The 19,998-nt window shown below is 47.7% G+C and overlaps 1 protein-coding gene across 2 annotated transcripts in view; it reads left to right on the forward strand.

Annotated features, from left to right (window-relative positions):
- Nucleotides 1-17,166, forward strand: part of LOC105182915 (transcription initiation factor TFIID subunit 1) — an 81,497-nt gene extending 64,331 nt beyond the window's left edge. Inside the window, exons 2-3 of one of the 2 annotated variants that reach the window (XM_025308235.1) lie at nt 7,588-7,593; nt 15,070-17,166. In XM_025308235.1, coding sequence (XP_025164020.1) covers nt 7,588-7,593; nt 15,070-15,440 — 377 coding nt within the window. In that variant the 3' untranslated portion in view covers nt 15,441-17,166. The remainder of the gene's footprint in view (nt 1-7,587; nt 7,594-15,069) is intronic. The other variant, XM_011140704.3, reaches the window with a different exon arrangement.
- The last annotated feature ends 2,832 nt before the right edge of the window (nt 17,167-19,998 follow it).

Raw genomic sequence — 19,998 nt, forward strand, 5'->3', positions numbered from 1 at the left:
CTTTAACTATATGAATTTCGTTAAAAATACTATAATTTTTTCTCAATATATAAAATCTAAATTTTAGTGCACAGAAAGTACACGCAAAATAGTATCCATTGGGCATTATTTTAGTTTATGTAAAATAATATTTCGTTATTATGTAATTTTTGTCGACGAAACAACTAAAACGCTTAATTTTTATATACGAAGTCTAAGAACAAAATCATTTGGTCCAGAGAACAAAGCAGAAAAATATATTTAGTTGAAACAATTAAATGTTCTTTTATATATTATAAAACAAGATATTTGATTGCTATTAAAAAATATCTCAAATGAACGGTTTTATTAGAGATATTAAATTTGTTTTCCTACTGTACGAGGCATCTCCTCATACGCTACGTTTTCTGATAATGTCATTACGTATATAGCGACATGTGTAACAATTGCTATCGGCCAAAGCGGAAGTTTATTTCCTGAGGCGTATAAGTCGCTTTTATTAATAACGAGATGAAGACAAGTGAGCGGCTGTCGATTGTAGCTCATAGCGAGAACGTGAAGACTGGCTTAGGTCTGGCGTAGTTTGATCAAATTTAGCCGAGTACTCTCCCTGCTGACTTCCTTCTCTCTCCCCCTAATTTCGTTACCTACCCTGAAGACGTTGCGACGCTCGCGAGCGATTGCGCACGAAGCAGCGAGAGACACGTTCACGCGACGGCCGACGTAGACTAGTTTCGAATTCGGCGGCGATCATTGTCGGACGAGAGAAGAACCGCGTTCTCTCCTTTATGAATATGCGCGCGTGATTCGCGCGGGACAGTCCCGAAGCCGCGTCGAAAATGCGGGCCTCTTCCTCGACCCACCTTGTGCTCACCTTGCGCTGATCGCTGACGTGCTCGATGAAAAGAAAACTGCTACCGCAGGTCCCGCTCGGCGCAGCAACATTTACAAATACGCGCATAAATATGTAAATACGCGCGCGCGCGCGCGCGCGGTGCGGCATATCTCGCATGCAGCATCGTCTGCTGTTTCATATATATGCTAATTACTACAAATCGCCTTTCTTCCGTAATTATCCTCGAGCGCGCTTACGCGTCCGCGGAGAGCTGCCCTCTCGCTGCTCATTCCCGGCCGCGAACTCTCTCCTTCCTCCTCAAGTAGTTTAAGCGGCCCCCGCGAAATAACGAAGGCACGAAGGCACGGCTGCCTAAGCCAAATTGTCAGCACACAATGCAATTGTACGTGAAAATTTTTTTCCAATCTTTTCCCTATTTTCTTATGCTTCCCGAAGCAACTTTTTACGATCGGAGCAGGACAATTTTTAGTTTCGGAGGCAGCGAAATGGCGAGAAATATTAGCAAATAATTTTCGTATACAACTTATTGTATTCTGATAATGTAACTTGGATAGCTTAATATACGTCTGACACGCGCGCACTTACGCGTCTACTTACATGCTCGCTTAACCGCGCGCTGAACATACGACCATCATTTGTTATTCCTGTCTCCCTCTCTCTCTCTCTCTCTCTCTCTCTCTCTCTCTCTCTCTCTCTTCCACCTATATTTAACCGAAGGAAGGAACACGCCGTCCGCGTTTGTTTCCGCTAGCCAAATTCTCGTCGCCCCGCTTGTTTCATCCGCTTTCCCGATTTTTCCTCTCTTTCTTCTATCCCGTCGACCGATTCCTCCGTACTCGTTGGGCGCCGTTGCACTCATCCTCCACTCACGTTCTCTCGCGGGTTTATCCGGTCATATCTCATATCAAAACCGACGCTCTCACAATGTCGAGCGCGAATCGCAGCGCCGTCTCATCTGCCGCTCGGATTACTTTTGCTGGCGAACGCGACGGTGGTTTACAGAGCGCCGACTTGCTCAGAACGTGGCTCCCGAAGAGCAGAGGAAGCCGGAGGAACGAGGAGGAGAGACACTGATAAAGAGCCCCGCGTCTATTCTCGCGGTTGCCCTCCCGTAATAATCGCCCTCGTAAGAATATCGCCGACCTCTCGCGGAGAAGGGAGGGAGGGAGCACTTTGGTGTCTACACAAGTGATACGAAAAAAGAAACTCTCTCTCTCTCGTCACAAAAAAGAAAAGCAAGACGAAAAGCAAGGTGAGATTAATCGCGCGCGAAATGCCGACGCGTAATTGAGGAAAAAGCTCTTAAAAAAATTAAGTAAAAAAAATAAAGTTCAACCTCCTCTCGCTTGGATTCTAATGACGATAATCAAATTTTAGAGCAGTCGGTGGCATCGTGCCCCGAATGAGGCGAACTTCCCGCTTCCTCTCCGTTGGAGAAGAATTTAATAGAGCCCGTTAAATAACACGCGTTTAGGAACGGTAAACACACAGCCATTCCCAGCCGACGTCGACTCGGCTCGCGTCAATCACCATATAAGAGAGACGGAGAGTGGTGGTAGTTTACTTTGGTGCGTACCAAGTTCCTCGCCACATGCTTAGAGAAGCCGAAGGAACGTAATAGAGCGCGGAAGGGTGAGAGCTGAGCGAAACGAGAGAGAGAGAGAGAGAGAGAGAGAACGTGCGAGAAAGAGAGAGAGAGAGAGAGAGATGGAGAGAGAAGCTGAAGAGAGCCACGAGGGAACGTCACGTTACGTTCCGCCGGCTGAGTGACGTTTCTAATGCGAAACTGAGGAATTAGAACAGTCGCGCTGTCTAATGAGATACTAATTGCGCCGCATTCTCGTTGTATTGACTCGACCGGGGGGGATCAGATAAACATAACTCCGACCAGCGGGGAAAGTGAAACACGCCCGTGAGATCTAATCAAACTGCTAAATCCACGAACCAGGAAGTAGTTTCGCGACGGAGAGGAGCGGCTAAAGGTGTCTATTAAAGTATCCGTCGAGAAAGCATTCGAGAGAGACCATCCGAATGCGCGAGTCATAGCGCGGCGTTAAATCGCGTTCGCGTTTTCGTTGGCGAGGAAAGAAACCATTACGACGATTCGAGTTTCGTTCGAGAGAGCGCGAGAGAGAGAGAGAGAGAGAGGAGAGAGAGAGAGAGAGAGAGAGAGCCCGGCGAGATCGTTGATTCAACCGAGCCTCCGAATGCGGCTCCTTACAATTCGCAATAATGTCAATACCTGCTCATTACGAGCATACGTGACAATTGCGAGTAACTGTCGGTTGGTTGACAGGTGTTCTTGATATCTTCGTGTCTTCCAACACCGCGAATTAGCTACCGTGAATCAATCGTCCAAATTATCCACCGCGGAATGAATCTCTGTTGTGTTAAATGTCAAACGCACGTGCGACTAAATCACCAGGGAGGGAATATACGTAATTCATGGTAGCGCGCGCGAGTGATCATAGCGCGCAACTTACAACACACGTACTCGCTCGCAACGAGGCGAGATAATGTCGTGTATTTGAAAATGAGTAAGGTGGAACGAAGCACACACGCGGACGCGGACAAAATAACACGGTAGGGAATACGCCGCGGCGCATCGCGTGTTAACGCGATAGCGCGTCTCGACGCTCGTCTCTGCGCTTTCCCCCGAAAAGAAAAAAAAGTTTCACATCTACGTGAAGTAAGGTTAAGGTACCTTACGATTCAATCGATCGCGTGTCGAAGCGAAATACAGACATTTTGCGCCGTAATAAATTAACAAATTCTCTCGCGAATTAGAAACGGTTGGAAAAATCGAAATAGCTCGAGCAGCAGCAGCAGCAGCAGCAGTCCTAAAGAAGAATAATTAAGATGCGAAGGTGGATAACGCTCTGCTGAAACTCGCGATGTCACAAGCACCTGACGTGTGCGCGCGCTCGCGAAAATGCGTTCGGCTTCTGAGAGAGCCGCGGGGCGCCTCACGTGTTCGTGGGTGATCGCGCGTTAGCGCTGCATCCAATTACTAGATGTGTGTCTTCGGACTTGACAGCGGGAGCTGTAACCACTCGTTAGTTTAAACCGCGGTACGCGCGATTCTACGCGCGGTTTATGCATACACACACACACACACACACACACACACGCATACGCACACGACACTCGCGCGCGAGAAACGAGCGTGCGAGCGATTTGCGCGCGAAACGCCGCGCTCGAAAACGTTTACTCTATCGTGGGAAAGACGGTGCTCGAATAGCGGCGAGAAGCGAACGATTATGTACACCGTTTACGGGAGAGCAGTAATTGCCACAATCGATAATGGCGCTCAAAATACGCGCTCGCTCTCTCTTTCACTCACACACACACACACATACACACACACAAAACCGGTGCTTCCAATTGCTTGATTAATCATATCTAATTCGCGAGCGTCCGACGTGCAACCCGAGCCGCGTACCGGCAATCGCAAACCGATGAGGAGCGCTGTGAATTTCGCTTCTAATTAAATTAATCGTCGTCACGTTGGCGGAATACCTTCGTCGAGTAACGTCGAGATCGACGTGACCTGCCGGCACGAAAAAACCGCGACCCTTCTCTGCGGCTCTGATGAAAACGTTAATAATTTTCCTCGATTGACTTGATGACCGGCAAATCGATAATCATACACGGTGATCTCGGGCGAGCAATTCATGCGTGTCGGGATAAATACGCTCGCGTGTCGCGTCTAATGAGAATCCACACGACCCTACCTTCTTTCGCGAGATCGCGCTCGTCAATTTCCTCGGTATTATTATTATCTCTCGACGGAGAAAACACTCGCGTCAGCGGCACGAGACACGCCGTAGGAAATGAGAAATGTCTATGAGAAATTCGTCGTTCTGAAGCAAGCCGGATCTGACGCTATTTTGCTAGCGATAATAAATGTGACGTTTCAAGTCCGGTTACAAATCCGGGGAACAACTGAAGCATCAAATCCGAACTAGCAAAATCGGCCAGGCAACATGTTTTCAACAATCTAGAACCCCTCTCTCAGAAATTTGACAATCAATATTTCTTAATTGCATGACAACGCTTGTGTTTATTCATGTATTTGAATAATAATTCCGAATAATAATTAGATTATTAAAATGATAAAATATTTTCTATTCTCCTCCGGTCCAAATTATGCTCTAAACTCGAGTCGAAAAGTCCGGATTATCCACGTCTTTCGATCTCGGCTATCCGGACAATCAGAGATATCCGAATACGCGGAAGTCCTCTTACCACCGAGACCGTGCGAGTTTCGCCTCGTATTTGCATCGAGGAACGAGATAGATACAGGTCGATCGTCGTGACAATCGATGGCGCGCGCGCGATAACTCGCGGCTCGCGGCGCAACATGATAATTAATAACGAACGCGGCCGCTTCCGCGACGCGGCGTGACGCGGCGCGGCGGGAAACAATGTACGAACGACAGCGCGGCGCTTCAATTCTATCTCGCGGAGTTTCTTCTAAAACGCGCGCGAGCCCGATGTATATCGCAGCCGATGAGGGGCAGATCGATGTAATCGCGATACGTAACATAACATAATAATAATGACGAACCGCGATAAAGATCTTATAGAGCAACGGTCACGCCTACAACGTATGAGACACGATATCTCACGCTGCGATCTATGTATAGCGGTCATGACTGCGCAATGGCGCGCAATGATCCGCTCCGAGCGAAGTGACTTTCCTACCCGAGATAACATCTCGGGGTTACGTGAAAACTAAATGGCGAGGGACGTTGAGAGATTACAGTTCCCTGCTCCGTCTCGCTCGCGCGGATCTAGCGCGGCGGATCGATGTGCTTTCTAAGCCTTTCGGTTGTTCACGACCCGAAGTTCGCGGAGAGCAGCGCGTGCTCGCTCCTCGCGACGCGAGGACAGGATTGCAATATTTACAGGACGCCGCGCGGCGTGTCTGCGAGTCGCTGTCGTGACATTATTTCTAGCCTCGATCCTTTCGCCAACCGAGTGGACCGAGAGTGCTAAACACGAGAGCACTCATTTGTGCGCTCGTGCGAAGCAATTTCTTTCGTACTACGTCCCTTCTGAGTTAAATTTATATATAAAGGTTGATAGAGCAAGGCGCACTGCATAAAGGTGCGCTGCACTGCTTTCGCGTCTGTCGCGAGCGACTCAGAAATCGCGAGCCAGAAAAGTTCAATCTATGTGTATACGTATTTCGCTCTTGCTCCGAAATTCTAAATAATAATTCAACCGATTAAAGAGACGAGAGGCGGTCGCGCGCCGCGCGTGCCGCGACACGGTGGTGGTATCGAAGATTGCGTGACCGATTCGCGTTAACTCGATATACTCGTACGTAAGCCAAGCCAAGTCCCGCCAAGAGAATAGACGACGTACGTAGTCGGAGAGAGAGAGAGAGAGAGAGAGAGAGAGAGAGAGAGGGAGGGAGGGAGGGAGAGAGAGGGAGGGAGAGAGAGAGAGAGAGAGAGAGAGAGAGAGAGAGAGAGAGAGAGAGAGAGAGAGAGAGCAAGAGAGGAACGGAGATATCGAAAGCAAATATAAACGACGAGGAGGATAAGAAAGAGGCGGGCCGCTCGTCGGCGGAACCGGTACCTCCGCGCATCGAGGGCGTAGGACGACGCAATGAAGTCATTAATCGTGTCCTCGAGCTACGCATTACTCGCGAATGTCTTAATTTTTGACGCTTATTATCGCGAGCAGCAGTCGCTCGCAAGAGAGGATCAGCGCGTAAAGGGGAGAATCGCGGCTCGCGACAAAAGGAAGCACGCGCATTCGACGTTACGGCTGAAAAGTAGCTTTTTTTTACGACAACTTTTGAATACTCTTTCCCTGCAAGTAAATCTGTCGAAATCGACATCGAGCGAAAGTCGTGGCACGACTAAATCGCCACGTTGAATATGTCATAAAACACATTTATCGTGCTCTAACGAGAGCTAGTTAGCGTTCGCTTAATGTTCGTCGAAATCCATCCAAAAGGCAGCGATCGTGCTTGAAACGATTACGAATAGAATCACTTTGACATGTAAAAATACATTAAGCCGCGAGTATCGCGCGTCTAACATCGGCAAATGAGTAACCGATGCTAAAGTATCGCGGGAAAGAAACCGGAGATAAGGGAAACAGGAGAGAAGGAGAGAGAGAAAACAGGCAAGGCCGCGCCTTAATGGAAACGAGTTAACGACCCGTGGAAACGTAAACGCAGTCACGTACACACTCGAGTAGTAACGATCGACGAGTGACCAATCAGTGGTCATTATTTATGGTTATGGCTATGGCTACCGATCCAATGGCTACTTTTCGTGCGCGATTCTATAGATTAACTCGGAAACACCTTAACGAAGACCTCATGAGAGAGAGAGAGAGAGAGAGAGAGAGAGAGTTAGCCAACCGCGACCAAGGACCGCACACGCAAAGACCCATTGTAAGAAAAAGATAATCCATCCTGGAGAAACAAAGATAAATATTTACAGTACAATTATGCTAATTTAACGACGTGAGAGATGAAACCTGGGTGGCGACCCTGGCCCATCCCTGCCCGAAATCTCCGAGTTCTCTTAGTCTTAACGAAACGCGACACCTACAACCCGCGACAATGTCGCGTTCGATGGTGTCGAATGTGTATGAATAATAATAATGAACGTTACGCGTTCTGTTGCGCAGCGACTTGAATGCGCAGATGTAAGATGTATCTAATGATTGAGCTGTACGGCAGAACACGAGTTTTAATCGGTGTGTTTTTTCTTTTTTGTTCTCAGGACGAAGTAAGTAACGACCCACGGCGATTACCGAGTCGTACTCGAGCTAGGCGAGACACTAATGACGAAATGGCACCGGGGAACGTGAGCTTTTTTCCGAACGGAGTCATTATATTACGCTTATTGTGTAAGCTTGTCCCGTGCTCGATCGCTGGCATGTACACGCATTAAATCGACACGTCTCAATGACGCGTAAATACGAGGGTATGCGGTTTCACGTTTTCATTTCTCCAGCGCGATTTCGCAATCCGTCGTCGCGCGGGATCAGATTTTACGTAGTCTTTGGATAATAACGGGGGGGGCTTACGCGATCCCCCCTCCCCCCGAGGATGCATCGCGGAGCTCCATATGTGACCAGCGCGGGATACAATTTTCTCTTCCTCACGAAGCACTCGGGAGAGTCGCAGTTTTCTCCTCGATATTTTCGACTCAGCAGGATCTCCGCAGCTTCCAGCTCCGGTGCTGCTGCTGCTGCTGCTGCTGCTGCTGCTGCTGCTGCGTTCTCCTCCCGCGCAATCTCCTGCGACGCGATGAGTCCTCGCGGCGCGGGATAAAGAGAATCGACGCGTTCTCTCCTCGACTCGTGCCGTCATAATCCTCCTTTCCCGTCGGCGCTTCATCCGGCGGTCATCCGCGCGAGCGATCTCTTTTTACAGAAAAATGCCATCGCGACGTCGTGACGTGCGACGCAAAAAGCGCGCGACATAAATAATTCGCGAATGTGGGTTACACGGTGTTCGTTATTCCGCTCGCGGCGAACGTACCCAGCTACCTATAGCCGCGCAGGAAAACACGTGAAGCGCGCCTATGCGGAATTCGCGTCCTGGATAACGAGAGAGCCGACGCGACGGCGAGTCTCAACTAAGTCGGGCTTTAAAACTGTCAATCGGCAGCCCCGCGCGCGCGCAGGCACGAGGATGAAGGAAGGAAGGAAGGCTCGCGAGAGAACGAGAAAGAGACACCCAGAGAGCACACACTCGTAATTCTCGACAGTCGGGAATGACTCGGGAGAATCGAGAGAGAGAGAGAGAGAGAGAGAGAGGGGGGAGACCTGCCTGCCCGGCTCCTTGCTCTGCTCAGCTCGGCACCGCTCCGCTCGGCTCCGTGTCGACACGCTTAGCCTCGTTTGTCCGGAGTAATGGTCGCAGTCATAACTCAAGCGGCTCCGCTCGCGCTCGCGCCCGCGCCCGCGCCGCCGCAGGCTCGTTCCTGCATCCCGATGCGCGCACAAGGACGGGGGGGGGGGAGGGGGCGATCAGATTCACGGAAAAGACAAGTCGCGGAGTCCTGTACGATCTCGCGACTATTTGCACGGCTTATCCGTCCCCGGCTATCCCCGATCGAGCGCGATCGTTTGATCGTTCCGCGCGATCCCGTGGAGAAAACGCGCCCTCGATCAGCCGATCGCGTTTTTTACTTCGACACTTCTCTCATCACGGCCCGATTATACCGTCCGCGTTCGCGCGTCAACTCGGCCAACGTGGAAACCGCGTCGGCGGTAAATTGTCGAGCGTGCATTGAAACGACGCGTGCCTCTCTCGGAGAAGATGCGCCCCGTCGGGAGACGCGGAACGACGCGAAAATTCGGGAGACAATTTCGCGCGCGTTGCGCTTTCATTATTTGCGCGTGGTCGCGGCTGTCGTCGAGTTTGCGCGACTAATCGCTGGGAATTGACCGAAGCGCGTCTCCGCCGGCTACAACGAAGCAATGGCCTTAACAACGACTTAACGACGCGCGTCCTCTCTTCTTCCTCCGTATCATTCTATTAACTCGCTGCCTTCTAACGAGGATGATAATTATCGGCGATAAATATCGCGACGCTGATTTAGTGTCCGGATAAAGCTGATAATGCATGTAACGAGGCTCGTGTGGTACGAGCGAGACGACGGTTCTTCTCCCGTTGAATCACGAGACGCCTCAGTATCGAACATCGTCGCGTCGCGACGCCAAGTACTCCCGGCGAAAGTCCGGAGATAATGAATCGACAACAACGACACGCGCGACAAAGACACGTCGACACGCATCCCCCCAGCCGTCGTTATCGGGCATTTTTGCCGCGATTAGCTTATCGCCGACAACGACAAGGACCGGCTACGAGGAAACGGAGGCTGGCGCGAGAACCGCGAGAAAAAGTCGCTGCTCACAACAAATCGGCATGAAACGCGCTTTATTAAAACGTAATAACCACCTATTACACGTTTCTCGCGCGACGAAAGTTTATCATTAAACCATCACCGCTAGTCACGCTCCTATAATTATCGAATGACATCAGAGACGACGAGAGGTCCGCCTTTGGTCATGAATACAAATCAAATATCGCGCGCGAACGAGTTCTCTCTCTCTCTCTCTCTCTCTCTCGCGCGCGCGCGCGGATTTCTATCTCAACGACCACGACGACGACGACTTTGTGCCGCCACCGAGCCGCACGCACGTGCGTTCGCGCGCGAGCAATTTTAATACACGTTCCCTGATACTACCTACCTATCCCGCGGTATCCTCGTTGCCGTTTTCCTGGCGGCGGTGCGCGTTTCGTATCTGTCGATGCCGAGCGCGCGTGCAATTAAAAGGGACGTGACAAGCAAGTCGAGTTGGCGCCCCGAGAGCGGCCAGAGAGGTGACGGCGAGGCGGCGCTCTCGGCGGGTTCTCGTTATAATACGCACGAAAAGGCCGCGAGTGCAATTCGTGGCGAAGCCGTACGACTTACTTCGTCTACCTGCGGCCACTTAATTGCATACGCGGTCGCGTCTGTCCGACCTGTATACATCGGACGCGAGTTGAAGGCGCGATTAACCGGCACCGAGAGGACAGGCTCCGCCGTCGCCGTCTATGGTCTAGCTGCGTCGTCGACCGCGACGATTGTCGACCGTTATCGCGACTCTGGTGACGCGGTCCGCTCGCGAACGTTGTAATTGCACCGCCTTTGCGGGAGACGCGACGTCGGGGGAAAAGAGCGAGCGAGAACTTGCGAGAGATCCGAGAAAGCTGGGAGACTCGCGATTTCACGTTAATTCACACGACCGACTTCGATGGCACGATATTACTGACAGACTATTGTCAGGTATTGTCACAGGCGAAAGGCGTTTGTCGTGTTTGTCAAGTTAGGGAACGAAGTGGAAAACGAAAAATTACCCGGTTTTCACGGACATAAAATGACGGACATAGCCTCGGTGTTCTTTTTACACATGTAACGACAACTTGCCATTTTTTTCTTGATACTTCAACTTTTTGTATGAAAGTGAGTAACGTAAAAATGGCTAATATATGTTCCCTGCAATTTGGCTCTCCGCACACATGGCTTTTCCGCTCGATACAATCGACCTCCGCGAGTTTCTTTCTCGAAGGCACGTGAGACACTCATGGAGACATTTTATTATACTCGTGTCGCGCGTTACGCAAGGCTCATGTCATTCGCGACAACATTTCTTCCATCGCGACAGTTATTACACGTGTAAACGGATCCGAGGCAATTTGCTCCCCGAGCACGATCGCCGGCCATTTGGCTCGGCGCGGAATTCCACTAATTTACAGATCATTTTTAACGAATTCTACGCATTAATTCTACGCCTCTCTTCTCATTCTCTCCGCGCCGCGGCGCCTTCTCGTTTCTGTGCCGATGCGGGCGTAATTAAAAGCAACGTGACGAGCGAGCCGAGAGAGCAGCGACGGACTCGGAAAGGGCGATCGCGCGATTTATCGCGCGAAAGCCGCCGAAAGGGGAGGAACTCCAAAGACCGGTAGCTAACGTATCTATCTCGGGAACGGAGAGACAGAAAATCGCTATTTCCTCGACTGATCGCCGATAGACAGACAGATAAATAGATAGGTGGGAATAGACAGATACGCGTACGCGAGAGAGTTGCTTTGCAACTTTATACGCCGGAGTGACATCGATCGATAATTTTAACGACACGCTTTTTTGCCAATCTAAATGCGCGGTGGTACAAGTCGCGTGTTTACATCGTACGACGAGAGCATTCATATGTAAATGAATAATCAACGTTACGCTCGCCTTCTTCGATGCGCGCTTTCAGTGTTCAACGATCGCGAGCCGATTAGCAATGTAAATGTCATTTCGCTGCGCGCGCGCGCGAGAACGGAAATGCAACGAGAAGGGAAAAAATAGAATGCAATTAAACTGGCAGACCGAAGTACGAGCTGATGTCTATCTCAGGAATAGGACGAGGAGGGAAATTAGTGTTTCTCCGTCGAGGCCGCACGTCGCCGGTATTCGAGGTACTTTTCGGGGTTGTACTTGGCACGAGAGGGCGTCTTAGCATTATTGGTTTTACCCTCGAGCCTTTGGAGAGGGATTACCGTAAGTGAAGGGAAGGGTGAGAATGAGAAGAGAGTCTGAAGGAGCTGCTCCTTCCCTTTCTCTCTCACACAGCCTATCTCCCTCTCTCTCTCTCTCTCTCTCTCTCTCTCTCTCTCTCTCTCTCTCTCTCTCGGTGCGCGTTTCCTACGCTTGACTGCACGACCGCCCCGCTTAAGTAATTAGACTGCCGACTGTTCGTTACTTCAGTCACTCCCCCGAGAGGAGAGGAAAACTCTGCCGAGGATGGTACACACGCGTACGTTAACGAAGCTAACCAACGCGGCGATATACGTATATTGCGAGCTTGTCGATTTTTACTCGATGGAAACGTCCGGGAAAGTTATTTTTCGCTTTTTCACTCTCTCACGCGCCACCTCGTAGTCTCGTAGCTGATAGACGAGATTCCGTTTCTCGTCGCGAGACTTGAATTCTTATTCTAAACGGAAATTTCGCAGTGTTTCGACTTTCGGTTTTCGATTACTTTTTGATCACGAGACGAAATCAGTGAGTGAAATAGCGGTACGATACGGTACAACACGGTTGAATCTTGATTGCTATTTATATGCTGTGGAATATTTTTCGCTTTTTAAGTATCACTCGGCACACGTCTCTCACAGCGCAACGCAAAAATAGCGGTGTCGTAAGCACTCGCGGTCTCGGCGAAGACACTTTACAGGCGCCATCGAGCTCGACGAAGATGAATTTCTTCGGGGATTTTCACGACTACGCGCGGCGTGTGTAGAAATCGATCACATCCGCGGGAGCCAATCAGAAACGGGAAACTAACGACTCGAGCCTCGACGACGAGCGTCGATGCTTGATCGCGCGGAACAAACTGCTTTTCCAATAATATTATTTAAAGCTCGCACGTATCCTCGGCAGGATCCTCGGCTTTGAATGATTGCACGTTGCAAAACGGTTTTCACCGCGAAATTCATACGTGCCGGACGACCCTCGTTGTCGGCGGTAATTTACTCTACCGCGCGGTAACGTTCGATAATTATCATTCGCGATGTAATCTACACTCGACAAATCTATAATTTCTGATCCTTCTCCTCTCTCTCTCTATCTCTCTCTCTCTCTCTTTCCCCTCATTCTTTCTCTCTCACGACCGATCGTCGAAGTTCGTCTAGTTCACAGACGCAAACAAGCCGCAATCAGGTAGTTTTACCGTTTGCGGTATTCTTCGCGATAGCGAGACGATTCCCTAAAAATATAATTCAACGTGCGACTTTGTCCTTCCTTTATTTACCAATTTATTTTTCTTTTCTTTACTTATTCGTAATAGATCTTTCGTTTATTTCTCACATTTTTTATTTACTTTTGATTTATTCATTTATTTATTCATTCATCCATCCATCCATCCATCCATCCATCCTCCGGAGAGCGTTCAGTTTCTAGGAATTTCGCGAAACAGCGCGCGAGGCACGATCGAATGTCACAAAGTGATTTTACGTAAAGCCGAAAGTACCATCCCCGCGTGCGTGAGTCAACGCACCGCGCGCAAAAAGCCGTCAACAATTTATGCGCTTTTTCCGCGCGTGGCGGCACGTGATTTCTGGCTTTCACGGAGGAGATCGAGCGACGCGCGTATACGGCGCAAGCGGCGCGGTGATCGCGAGGTGGTCTCGAAATTTCCACGGAATATTCAGCAGATCGGTCCGGCCGATAACGCCGCTGTTGATCGTTATGATTTGATTTATACGCAATTATAGTCTCGCCGGCGCTGCATATATAAACGGCGCGGGGCGGCGCACGGTATTTACCTCGTGAATTATTAGCGTGCGCGAATCGCGCGGGAAAGAGCGAGATAAAAGAGATAAAAGAGAGAAGAGAGCGATCGCGCGAACGGGGAAAAGCGAACCGCGCGTCTAGAATCGCGTCTTACGTAACAGCGCTTCGCGGAGCGACCCTTGACGAAGCGACACGCTTCTTTTCTTTCTTTCTTTCTTTCTTTCTTTCTTTCTTTCTTCCTTCCTTCCTTTCCTGATGACGCGTGAGATAAAACGCGCACGGTGCAATTCGCGGCCCGAGAACTGACTTTCCAGCGAATCGCGCTCCTCGAATAAATTTCACGGCGACTTCGGTGAAATCCGTTCTCGGTGAGACGGCCGGTTAAATTTACCGTGACTTGTACCATGTTCCCCGTTCCGCAATCGGTCGCCGACGCGACTATACGTCTCAATCCTCAATTAATTTCGGCAATTTGTCATCGAGATCCTGCGACCGAGTCGATTAACGTCACATGAATGACGGTGCAAGGCGGCCCCGGGCGTCGCAAGGCGCGCACGACGGAAACCGCGCCGCGTACCGCGGCGATTGAAACGCGTGTTGAGCGTTTATGCGCGTGAGATATGCAACGCGGTGGCGATAATAATGCGTTTGATTTACGGTAAAGCGGTTGCGGCGTTACCGCGCTCGCCGACTCTGTCCGGCACATCGCGCGGCGATACCGCGCGAACGAACGAGCGGGCGAATGCGTCCGCAGCGCGATAAAGCGGATAGAATCGAGACGGAAGGATTTACTCCTGCGGCTGGATCCTTTCCAGTCGGACGTTTATACCATCGACGAACTTTCCGACCTCCGGCTCCTCCCAAGTAACGCGGCTTGTTATAGAAGACACTCGCGCGCATAACCGGACTTAGAGAGCCGACGTAGACGAATACCTACGCGAAGAGAGCGAGAGAGAGAGAGAGAGAGAGAGAGAGAGAGAAAGAGAGAAGAGAAAGAACACCCGAGACAACCCAGACAATAAAAGTTGCCGTAAAACTCACCGCGGGCCGGTGGTTCGTTAATTTCTCAGATTTATCGGCGTGTAAACTCGCTGAATCAATGCCTGGTCGAGGGGACACGCCGTCGTGACGTTGCGCGAGAAAAAACGTGACTGTCCGCACGCGATGTTTTTTCCAATAACTTTTGCCGAAAAGCTGTCACGTGTCACGGAAAGGCGCGGAGAATTTTTGGCAGAATTTTCGGAGAATTTGCGACAAAACCGGGAACGTTTCGACGACGTCTAGAATTTAATCTCAATAATAAACAACACATCGTCGTCGCGAGGAGTTTCGCTCGCGAATGTTATCTCGGCGCGACATTTGCAACGACGTTGCGTTCAAACGCAACCCTCGGAAACGGCAGGCCTATTGACAGATATGAGTTAACGGTAGGACCGTCCCGTGTTCCAGGTCCGCGCACGAGACGAGTGAAGAGAACGGCCGACGGACGCGGCGGTGGCACCCCCGAGGAGAAACGTCCCCGGACGGCGTTCAGCGGCGAGCAACTCGCGAGGCTCAAGCGGGAGTTCGCGGAGAACCGATACCTGACGGAGCGACGGCGGCAGCAGCTCTCGAGGGATCTCGGTCTGAACGAGGCGCAGATCAAGATCTGGTTTCAGAACAAGAGGGCGAAAATCAAGAAGGCCAGCGGTCAGAAGAATCCGCTGGCGCTTCAGCTGATGGCGCAGGGGCTCTACAATCATTCGACGGTACCGCTTACGAAGGAGGAAGAGGAGCAGGCCGCGGAGCTCCAAGCGAAATGACGATTATAAGCGCGTGCGTGAGAAAGCGCGAAACTTGGCTCGGTCACTTCGCGTATCCTGAATTCCGTATCTCTTTCCCGTTCTTCGGAAGACGTTCTACGCGGGAATCGAGTTACCCTCCGTTTGAGGCTCCGATTTTTCGCGCGACCGACAATTTCGTGAGAAAAAAAACCAAGAATGAGAGGAGGATCTAGAATTCAACGCGAAAGTATACTCTCTTTTGCATTTCGGTTGGAAAAATATTTAATACTCGTTCGGACTCTCTCTAAGCGCGAAGTAATTTTCTTACTTTTGAAACGGATAACTTTTTTTTTTTTTTTTCCTAAAAAAGTATGCCGGTCACCACTTGTTGGAAAATATCTCTTTTCTGTTTCACTGACTCGCAGATTTTTCAGAGTAAGTCGCAAACAACCAAAGCGGTGTAAGCCTCGGTGTTATTTAAGCGGAGACGAAATGAATAATATACAGTATATTTTACTTCGAGTCGCATTAGCCAGGAGTCGAATAAAAAAGAAAAAGAAAAAGAAAACAAAAAAAGAAATTTGCGGAGCGAGGGCCAAAGTCCGCGAGAGAAATCTGTCATTTACCTTCCTTACAAAGAAAGACTGGAGTATTTATTTCGCTAGACGTACGACTGTAGTACAACTTATTAGACGCGTTCGAACGGCAAACGGATCAACCGAAGGAACCCTTGTTTTGTAATTAGAGCTTCCGATATAGGACGACGTTTGGCGGAAATCGCTCGCCCTTGTTCGACGTAATAATCGCGAGAAGAAAGTCAGTTACCGAAATGACTACGCGAATAAGCTACGATCGCCGTTCTTTGCCATCGCTTAGAAAGACGAAGAGGACACGAGGAAAAAGAAGAGACAAAGATTGCCGTGCATGTTCCCGTATCGCGACATTTACATTCGATACTGTTAAATTAGATTTTATATAAATGAAGCAATCATCAATCCCGTCAACAAAATTTTCTAAAATATTGAGTATTCAATAAACAATGTCCAAGAAATAAACAGCTGTTCATTAATAATACCAATATCTTGAATAGAAATCAATTTTTTCCTACTACAATGCCTTAATTTCATATCCGATTCGACTTAAAAAAATTAAATACATTTGAGTCGGCGTCTGCGGAGGCATGTTGCGGTTATTTCAATCACGAGGGAGATTAACAAGTGCCATTTTCTGCAACTTTTCCAGCAAAATTATTTACGTGAAAACGCAGCGAGGCAAAATCGCCTCTCTCACTCTCTCTCTCTTGTGACGAAAAAAAAAAAAAAAAAAAACAAATTGAGATTGTAATCGAGATTGTAATGAATAGGCAGAAAGGAGGGAGAACTTAGCTTTTTCGTTAATTTATTGTAAAAATGTATATTATATAACGTGAGAGAGAAGACCGGAGTGATTGCGACGTGCAATAGAACATTATACATATAGAGAAAGGGAGAGAAAGAGAAGCAAAAATAGAGACGAAGCTATGTATAGGTGTATTGTATATGTAACCCGCGCGGAACAACATTGTACATAATTTACCATTTAGTGGCGACATCGTCCCGATAGACTGTTTAAAAATTGTAACTTAGTTATTTATTTACCTACAATATACGCGAAGCGTAGCGAAAGCATGCGCGTGCGTGCGAAAACGATCTACACAAAGACCGATCATAAACTCTTGTAAGATTATTTAAATTCGAATTAAATATTCCCATTATATATATCGAAACATCGAGCATTTATTTTGTCAGCACATACCCATCCCTCACAGTCACACAATTGTAAAATTTCTGATCGACGTCAACAGCGATACGCGGAATCGGTAACCTGATTAATTAATTACGGGTGCCGACACGTCATCTATGAAAAGTGATACCATCGTCTATTAAATCGAAAACTGCTTTAGCACATTTCAATATGCAATATGCACAGGAATTCAGAATATTTAAGTAGCAAATTTCTTACTGTATATTAGTGATTTTATTTCTCCAGTCATCCAATTAAAACTAAAGATTATCACAGTGACGAAAAGTTATCACAGTGAACAAAAAATATTGTAATAGAAGATAAAAATATTATCTTAATACTATATATATATATATATATATATATATTTGTTAATTCTATGCCGTATTTCCAAAATTATTTGTTCATTCTAATCGAAAATAAGAAATCTATACAGGAAATACAGGAAATACGGGAAATCAAATATAATCTGCCGAAATACGAACACTAAAAACTTACTATAGAGTCAAAATAATTAAAACTCGTGCAAATCGTATCGACGTAGCTTTTTGTCCATTAGATATTAGCAACGAAACGTAAGTCAGTGAAAAAATAATGCGAGTCATCAAATACAAGCAACAAGGTTTTCATCTAGACCCAAAATAAATAAATTTCTCTCAAACCGTGAAGACTTAACGCGTAATAGAGAAATTGAAGGAAAGTCGAGATCGATCGATACAAAAATGATAGGTCACCGGATATAAAGCCGGGTTATAAATTAATATGCAGATATATGCAGATATGAGATATTAATTTTGAGTCAAAGTAACGAATAACCGTGCAAAATGCATCGACGTGGCTGTATGTATTAATAAGGAAATATTAATAAGGAAATGTGAAATAAATTAATGCTAAACGAACGAGTCACTGATATGTCGAAAATTCTTAATAATATAGATTTCATTTTAGAGACAATAGAGCTAATTTTCCTAAACTTGCACATTATAAAACACAGCTTTTTGTATAACAATAAAGTGCTGTTTACGCGTTTCGTAATACAACTGGGATTTGCTATCACACAGTCTGAACGAGCACGCAACACTGACCACGCCCAACGATATCGCGATCCACCGAGTGCAAGTTCGATATCTTCGACATTCCCAGTTCTAAGCATCGTTCAGCTCTGACATCAATATATATTCAGTTCTAGGAATCGTAGAGAGTTCAGAGAGAACTCAGAGGAAAGCTGATATTTCGAGACGTCTAAGCCGTACGTAATCGTTCTTTTGATCGTTCAAAATCGATTAATAAAATGCTATCGAATGCAATACATCATCAGGTAATATTATTGAAAATGTCAAGATATAATAAATAAATATTGGCTATATAGAATATTATTTTTTAAAGACCTTTTTGTAACAATATACTACCTTTATTTTTAAACTAGAACAAACGTTGTCTTTGGCGAAGCGACTGATGCTACAAAATCGGCAATGCAGCAAGAAATTAACAAGAAAGGATTAAATTTCTGTGCAAATTATATTCGATAATGCTAAAGTGTTACCTTAACATGTTACTTTAACAACGTACGATCGTTGACTGCGTAAATGAATCATATCATTGATGCATGAAACGCAGTCGCACATTACATCTGAATATAATTCTACTCTGCAAGCATATCAAGCTATTCAGAATTTATCTGAGCGCGATCGCGTAAGTGAAACACTTGCTAATTTCCTACACGAAGACGTCGTTTTGACGAATGGCTGTTGATCTCGAGATAAACTCTACTTCCCTCCCTCCCCATTAAAATTTATAGCAACTTGAGAGAATTAATGTAATAATTAAAATTTACAACTGTCATCACCATAAATTACCTCCTGCGCGATTATTCCGCGTATTTGCGTCTTGCATTATTATATTCCCTGTATATATCCCACGTTGTACGGTAAACGCGAAATGTCAACGAGATCGTGACTATTTTCAACGGCTCCGGCTATTTTATCGCGCGGTGCAAAGAACGCTGCGAGGAAGATGGTCGGGACGATCTCTATAGGGGTAAAAGTAGCGCGGGGCGGGTCGATTCGTATTCAGCATTTGGCGCATGCTTCCACCCCCGGCTCGTTTCAGGCATCGCGCGAACCCTACGAAAAGCCCCTCCTGCTGGCGAGATATCGATTGATTTACAGTCGAAAGGTGGCCATCGTTGATATCAAGCGAGCCACGCCTACGTTACGTACCGTAAACGCGTTGCGTGTGTTTGCGCCGCGTCGCGCCGTTTGCGTTACGCCGATCGCGAGTGCTGTCGATTAACGTATATCATACTTCATTTAACCCCGCTTTTAACTATCGCTGTTCACACGAAGCTGCTGCTGCGTCTCCTCATAATCATAATTCCCTATGCGTCTCTTTATTATGTCGCTCGCGAGGAAAATCGAATGTATTATCTACACGCGTCTTTTTTTCAAGAGGGGAGCACGGGAAGAAGATTTGGCGGGACGCGAATCTGTTTCTTCTCACCAATGTTTCTCGCGAATATCAAATTCACTAAAAGCGATCGAATGTTATAATTGTATCCAAACTACCTACGTTAATGTTTCGTGCACAAAAAGATTACCCGAGATAATAATTGGGACGATGTCCGGTGGCTCGAGACGACCGAAATTCTTCATCGATTATAACTGCGTGTCGCCGGAACCCTCGACGGTCGAAAATTGAATATATCTGAAGATCGAACATCGAACGCGCCGCTGTCAGAAAGGACGCCCGGTAAGTAATAGGTAACATTAACGTACAAGCTACGACAGAGTGGAAGGACTGACATGACGAATAATCG

The sequence above is a fragment of the Harpegnathos saltator genome, unplaced genomic scaffold (genome assembly GCF_003227715.2).
Source record: "Harpegnathos saltator strain DR-91 unplaced genomic scaffold, Hsal_v8.6 scaffold10, whole genome shotgun sequence".
NCBI classification, from domain to species: domain Eukaryota; kingdom Metazoa; phylum Arthropoda; class Insecta; order Hymenoptera; family Formicidae; genus Harpegnathos; species Harpegnathos saltator.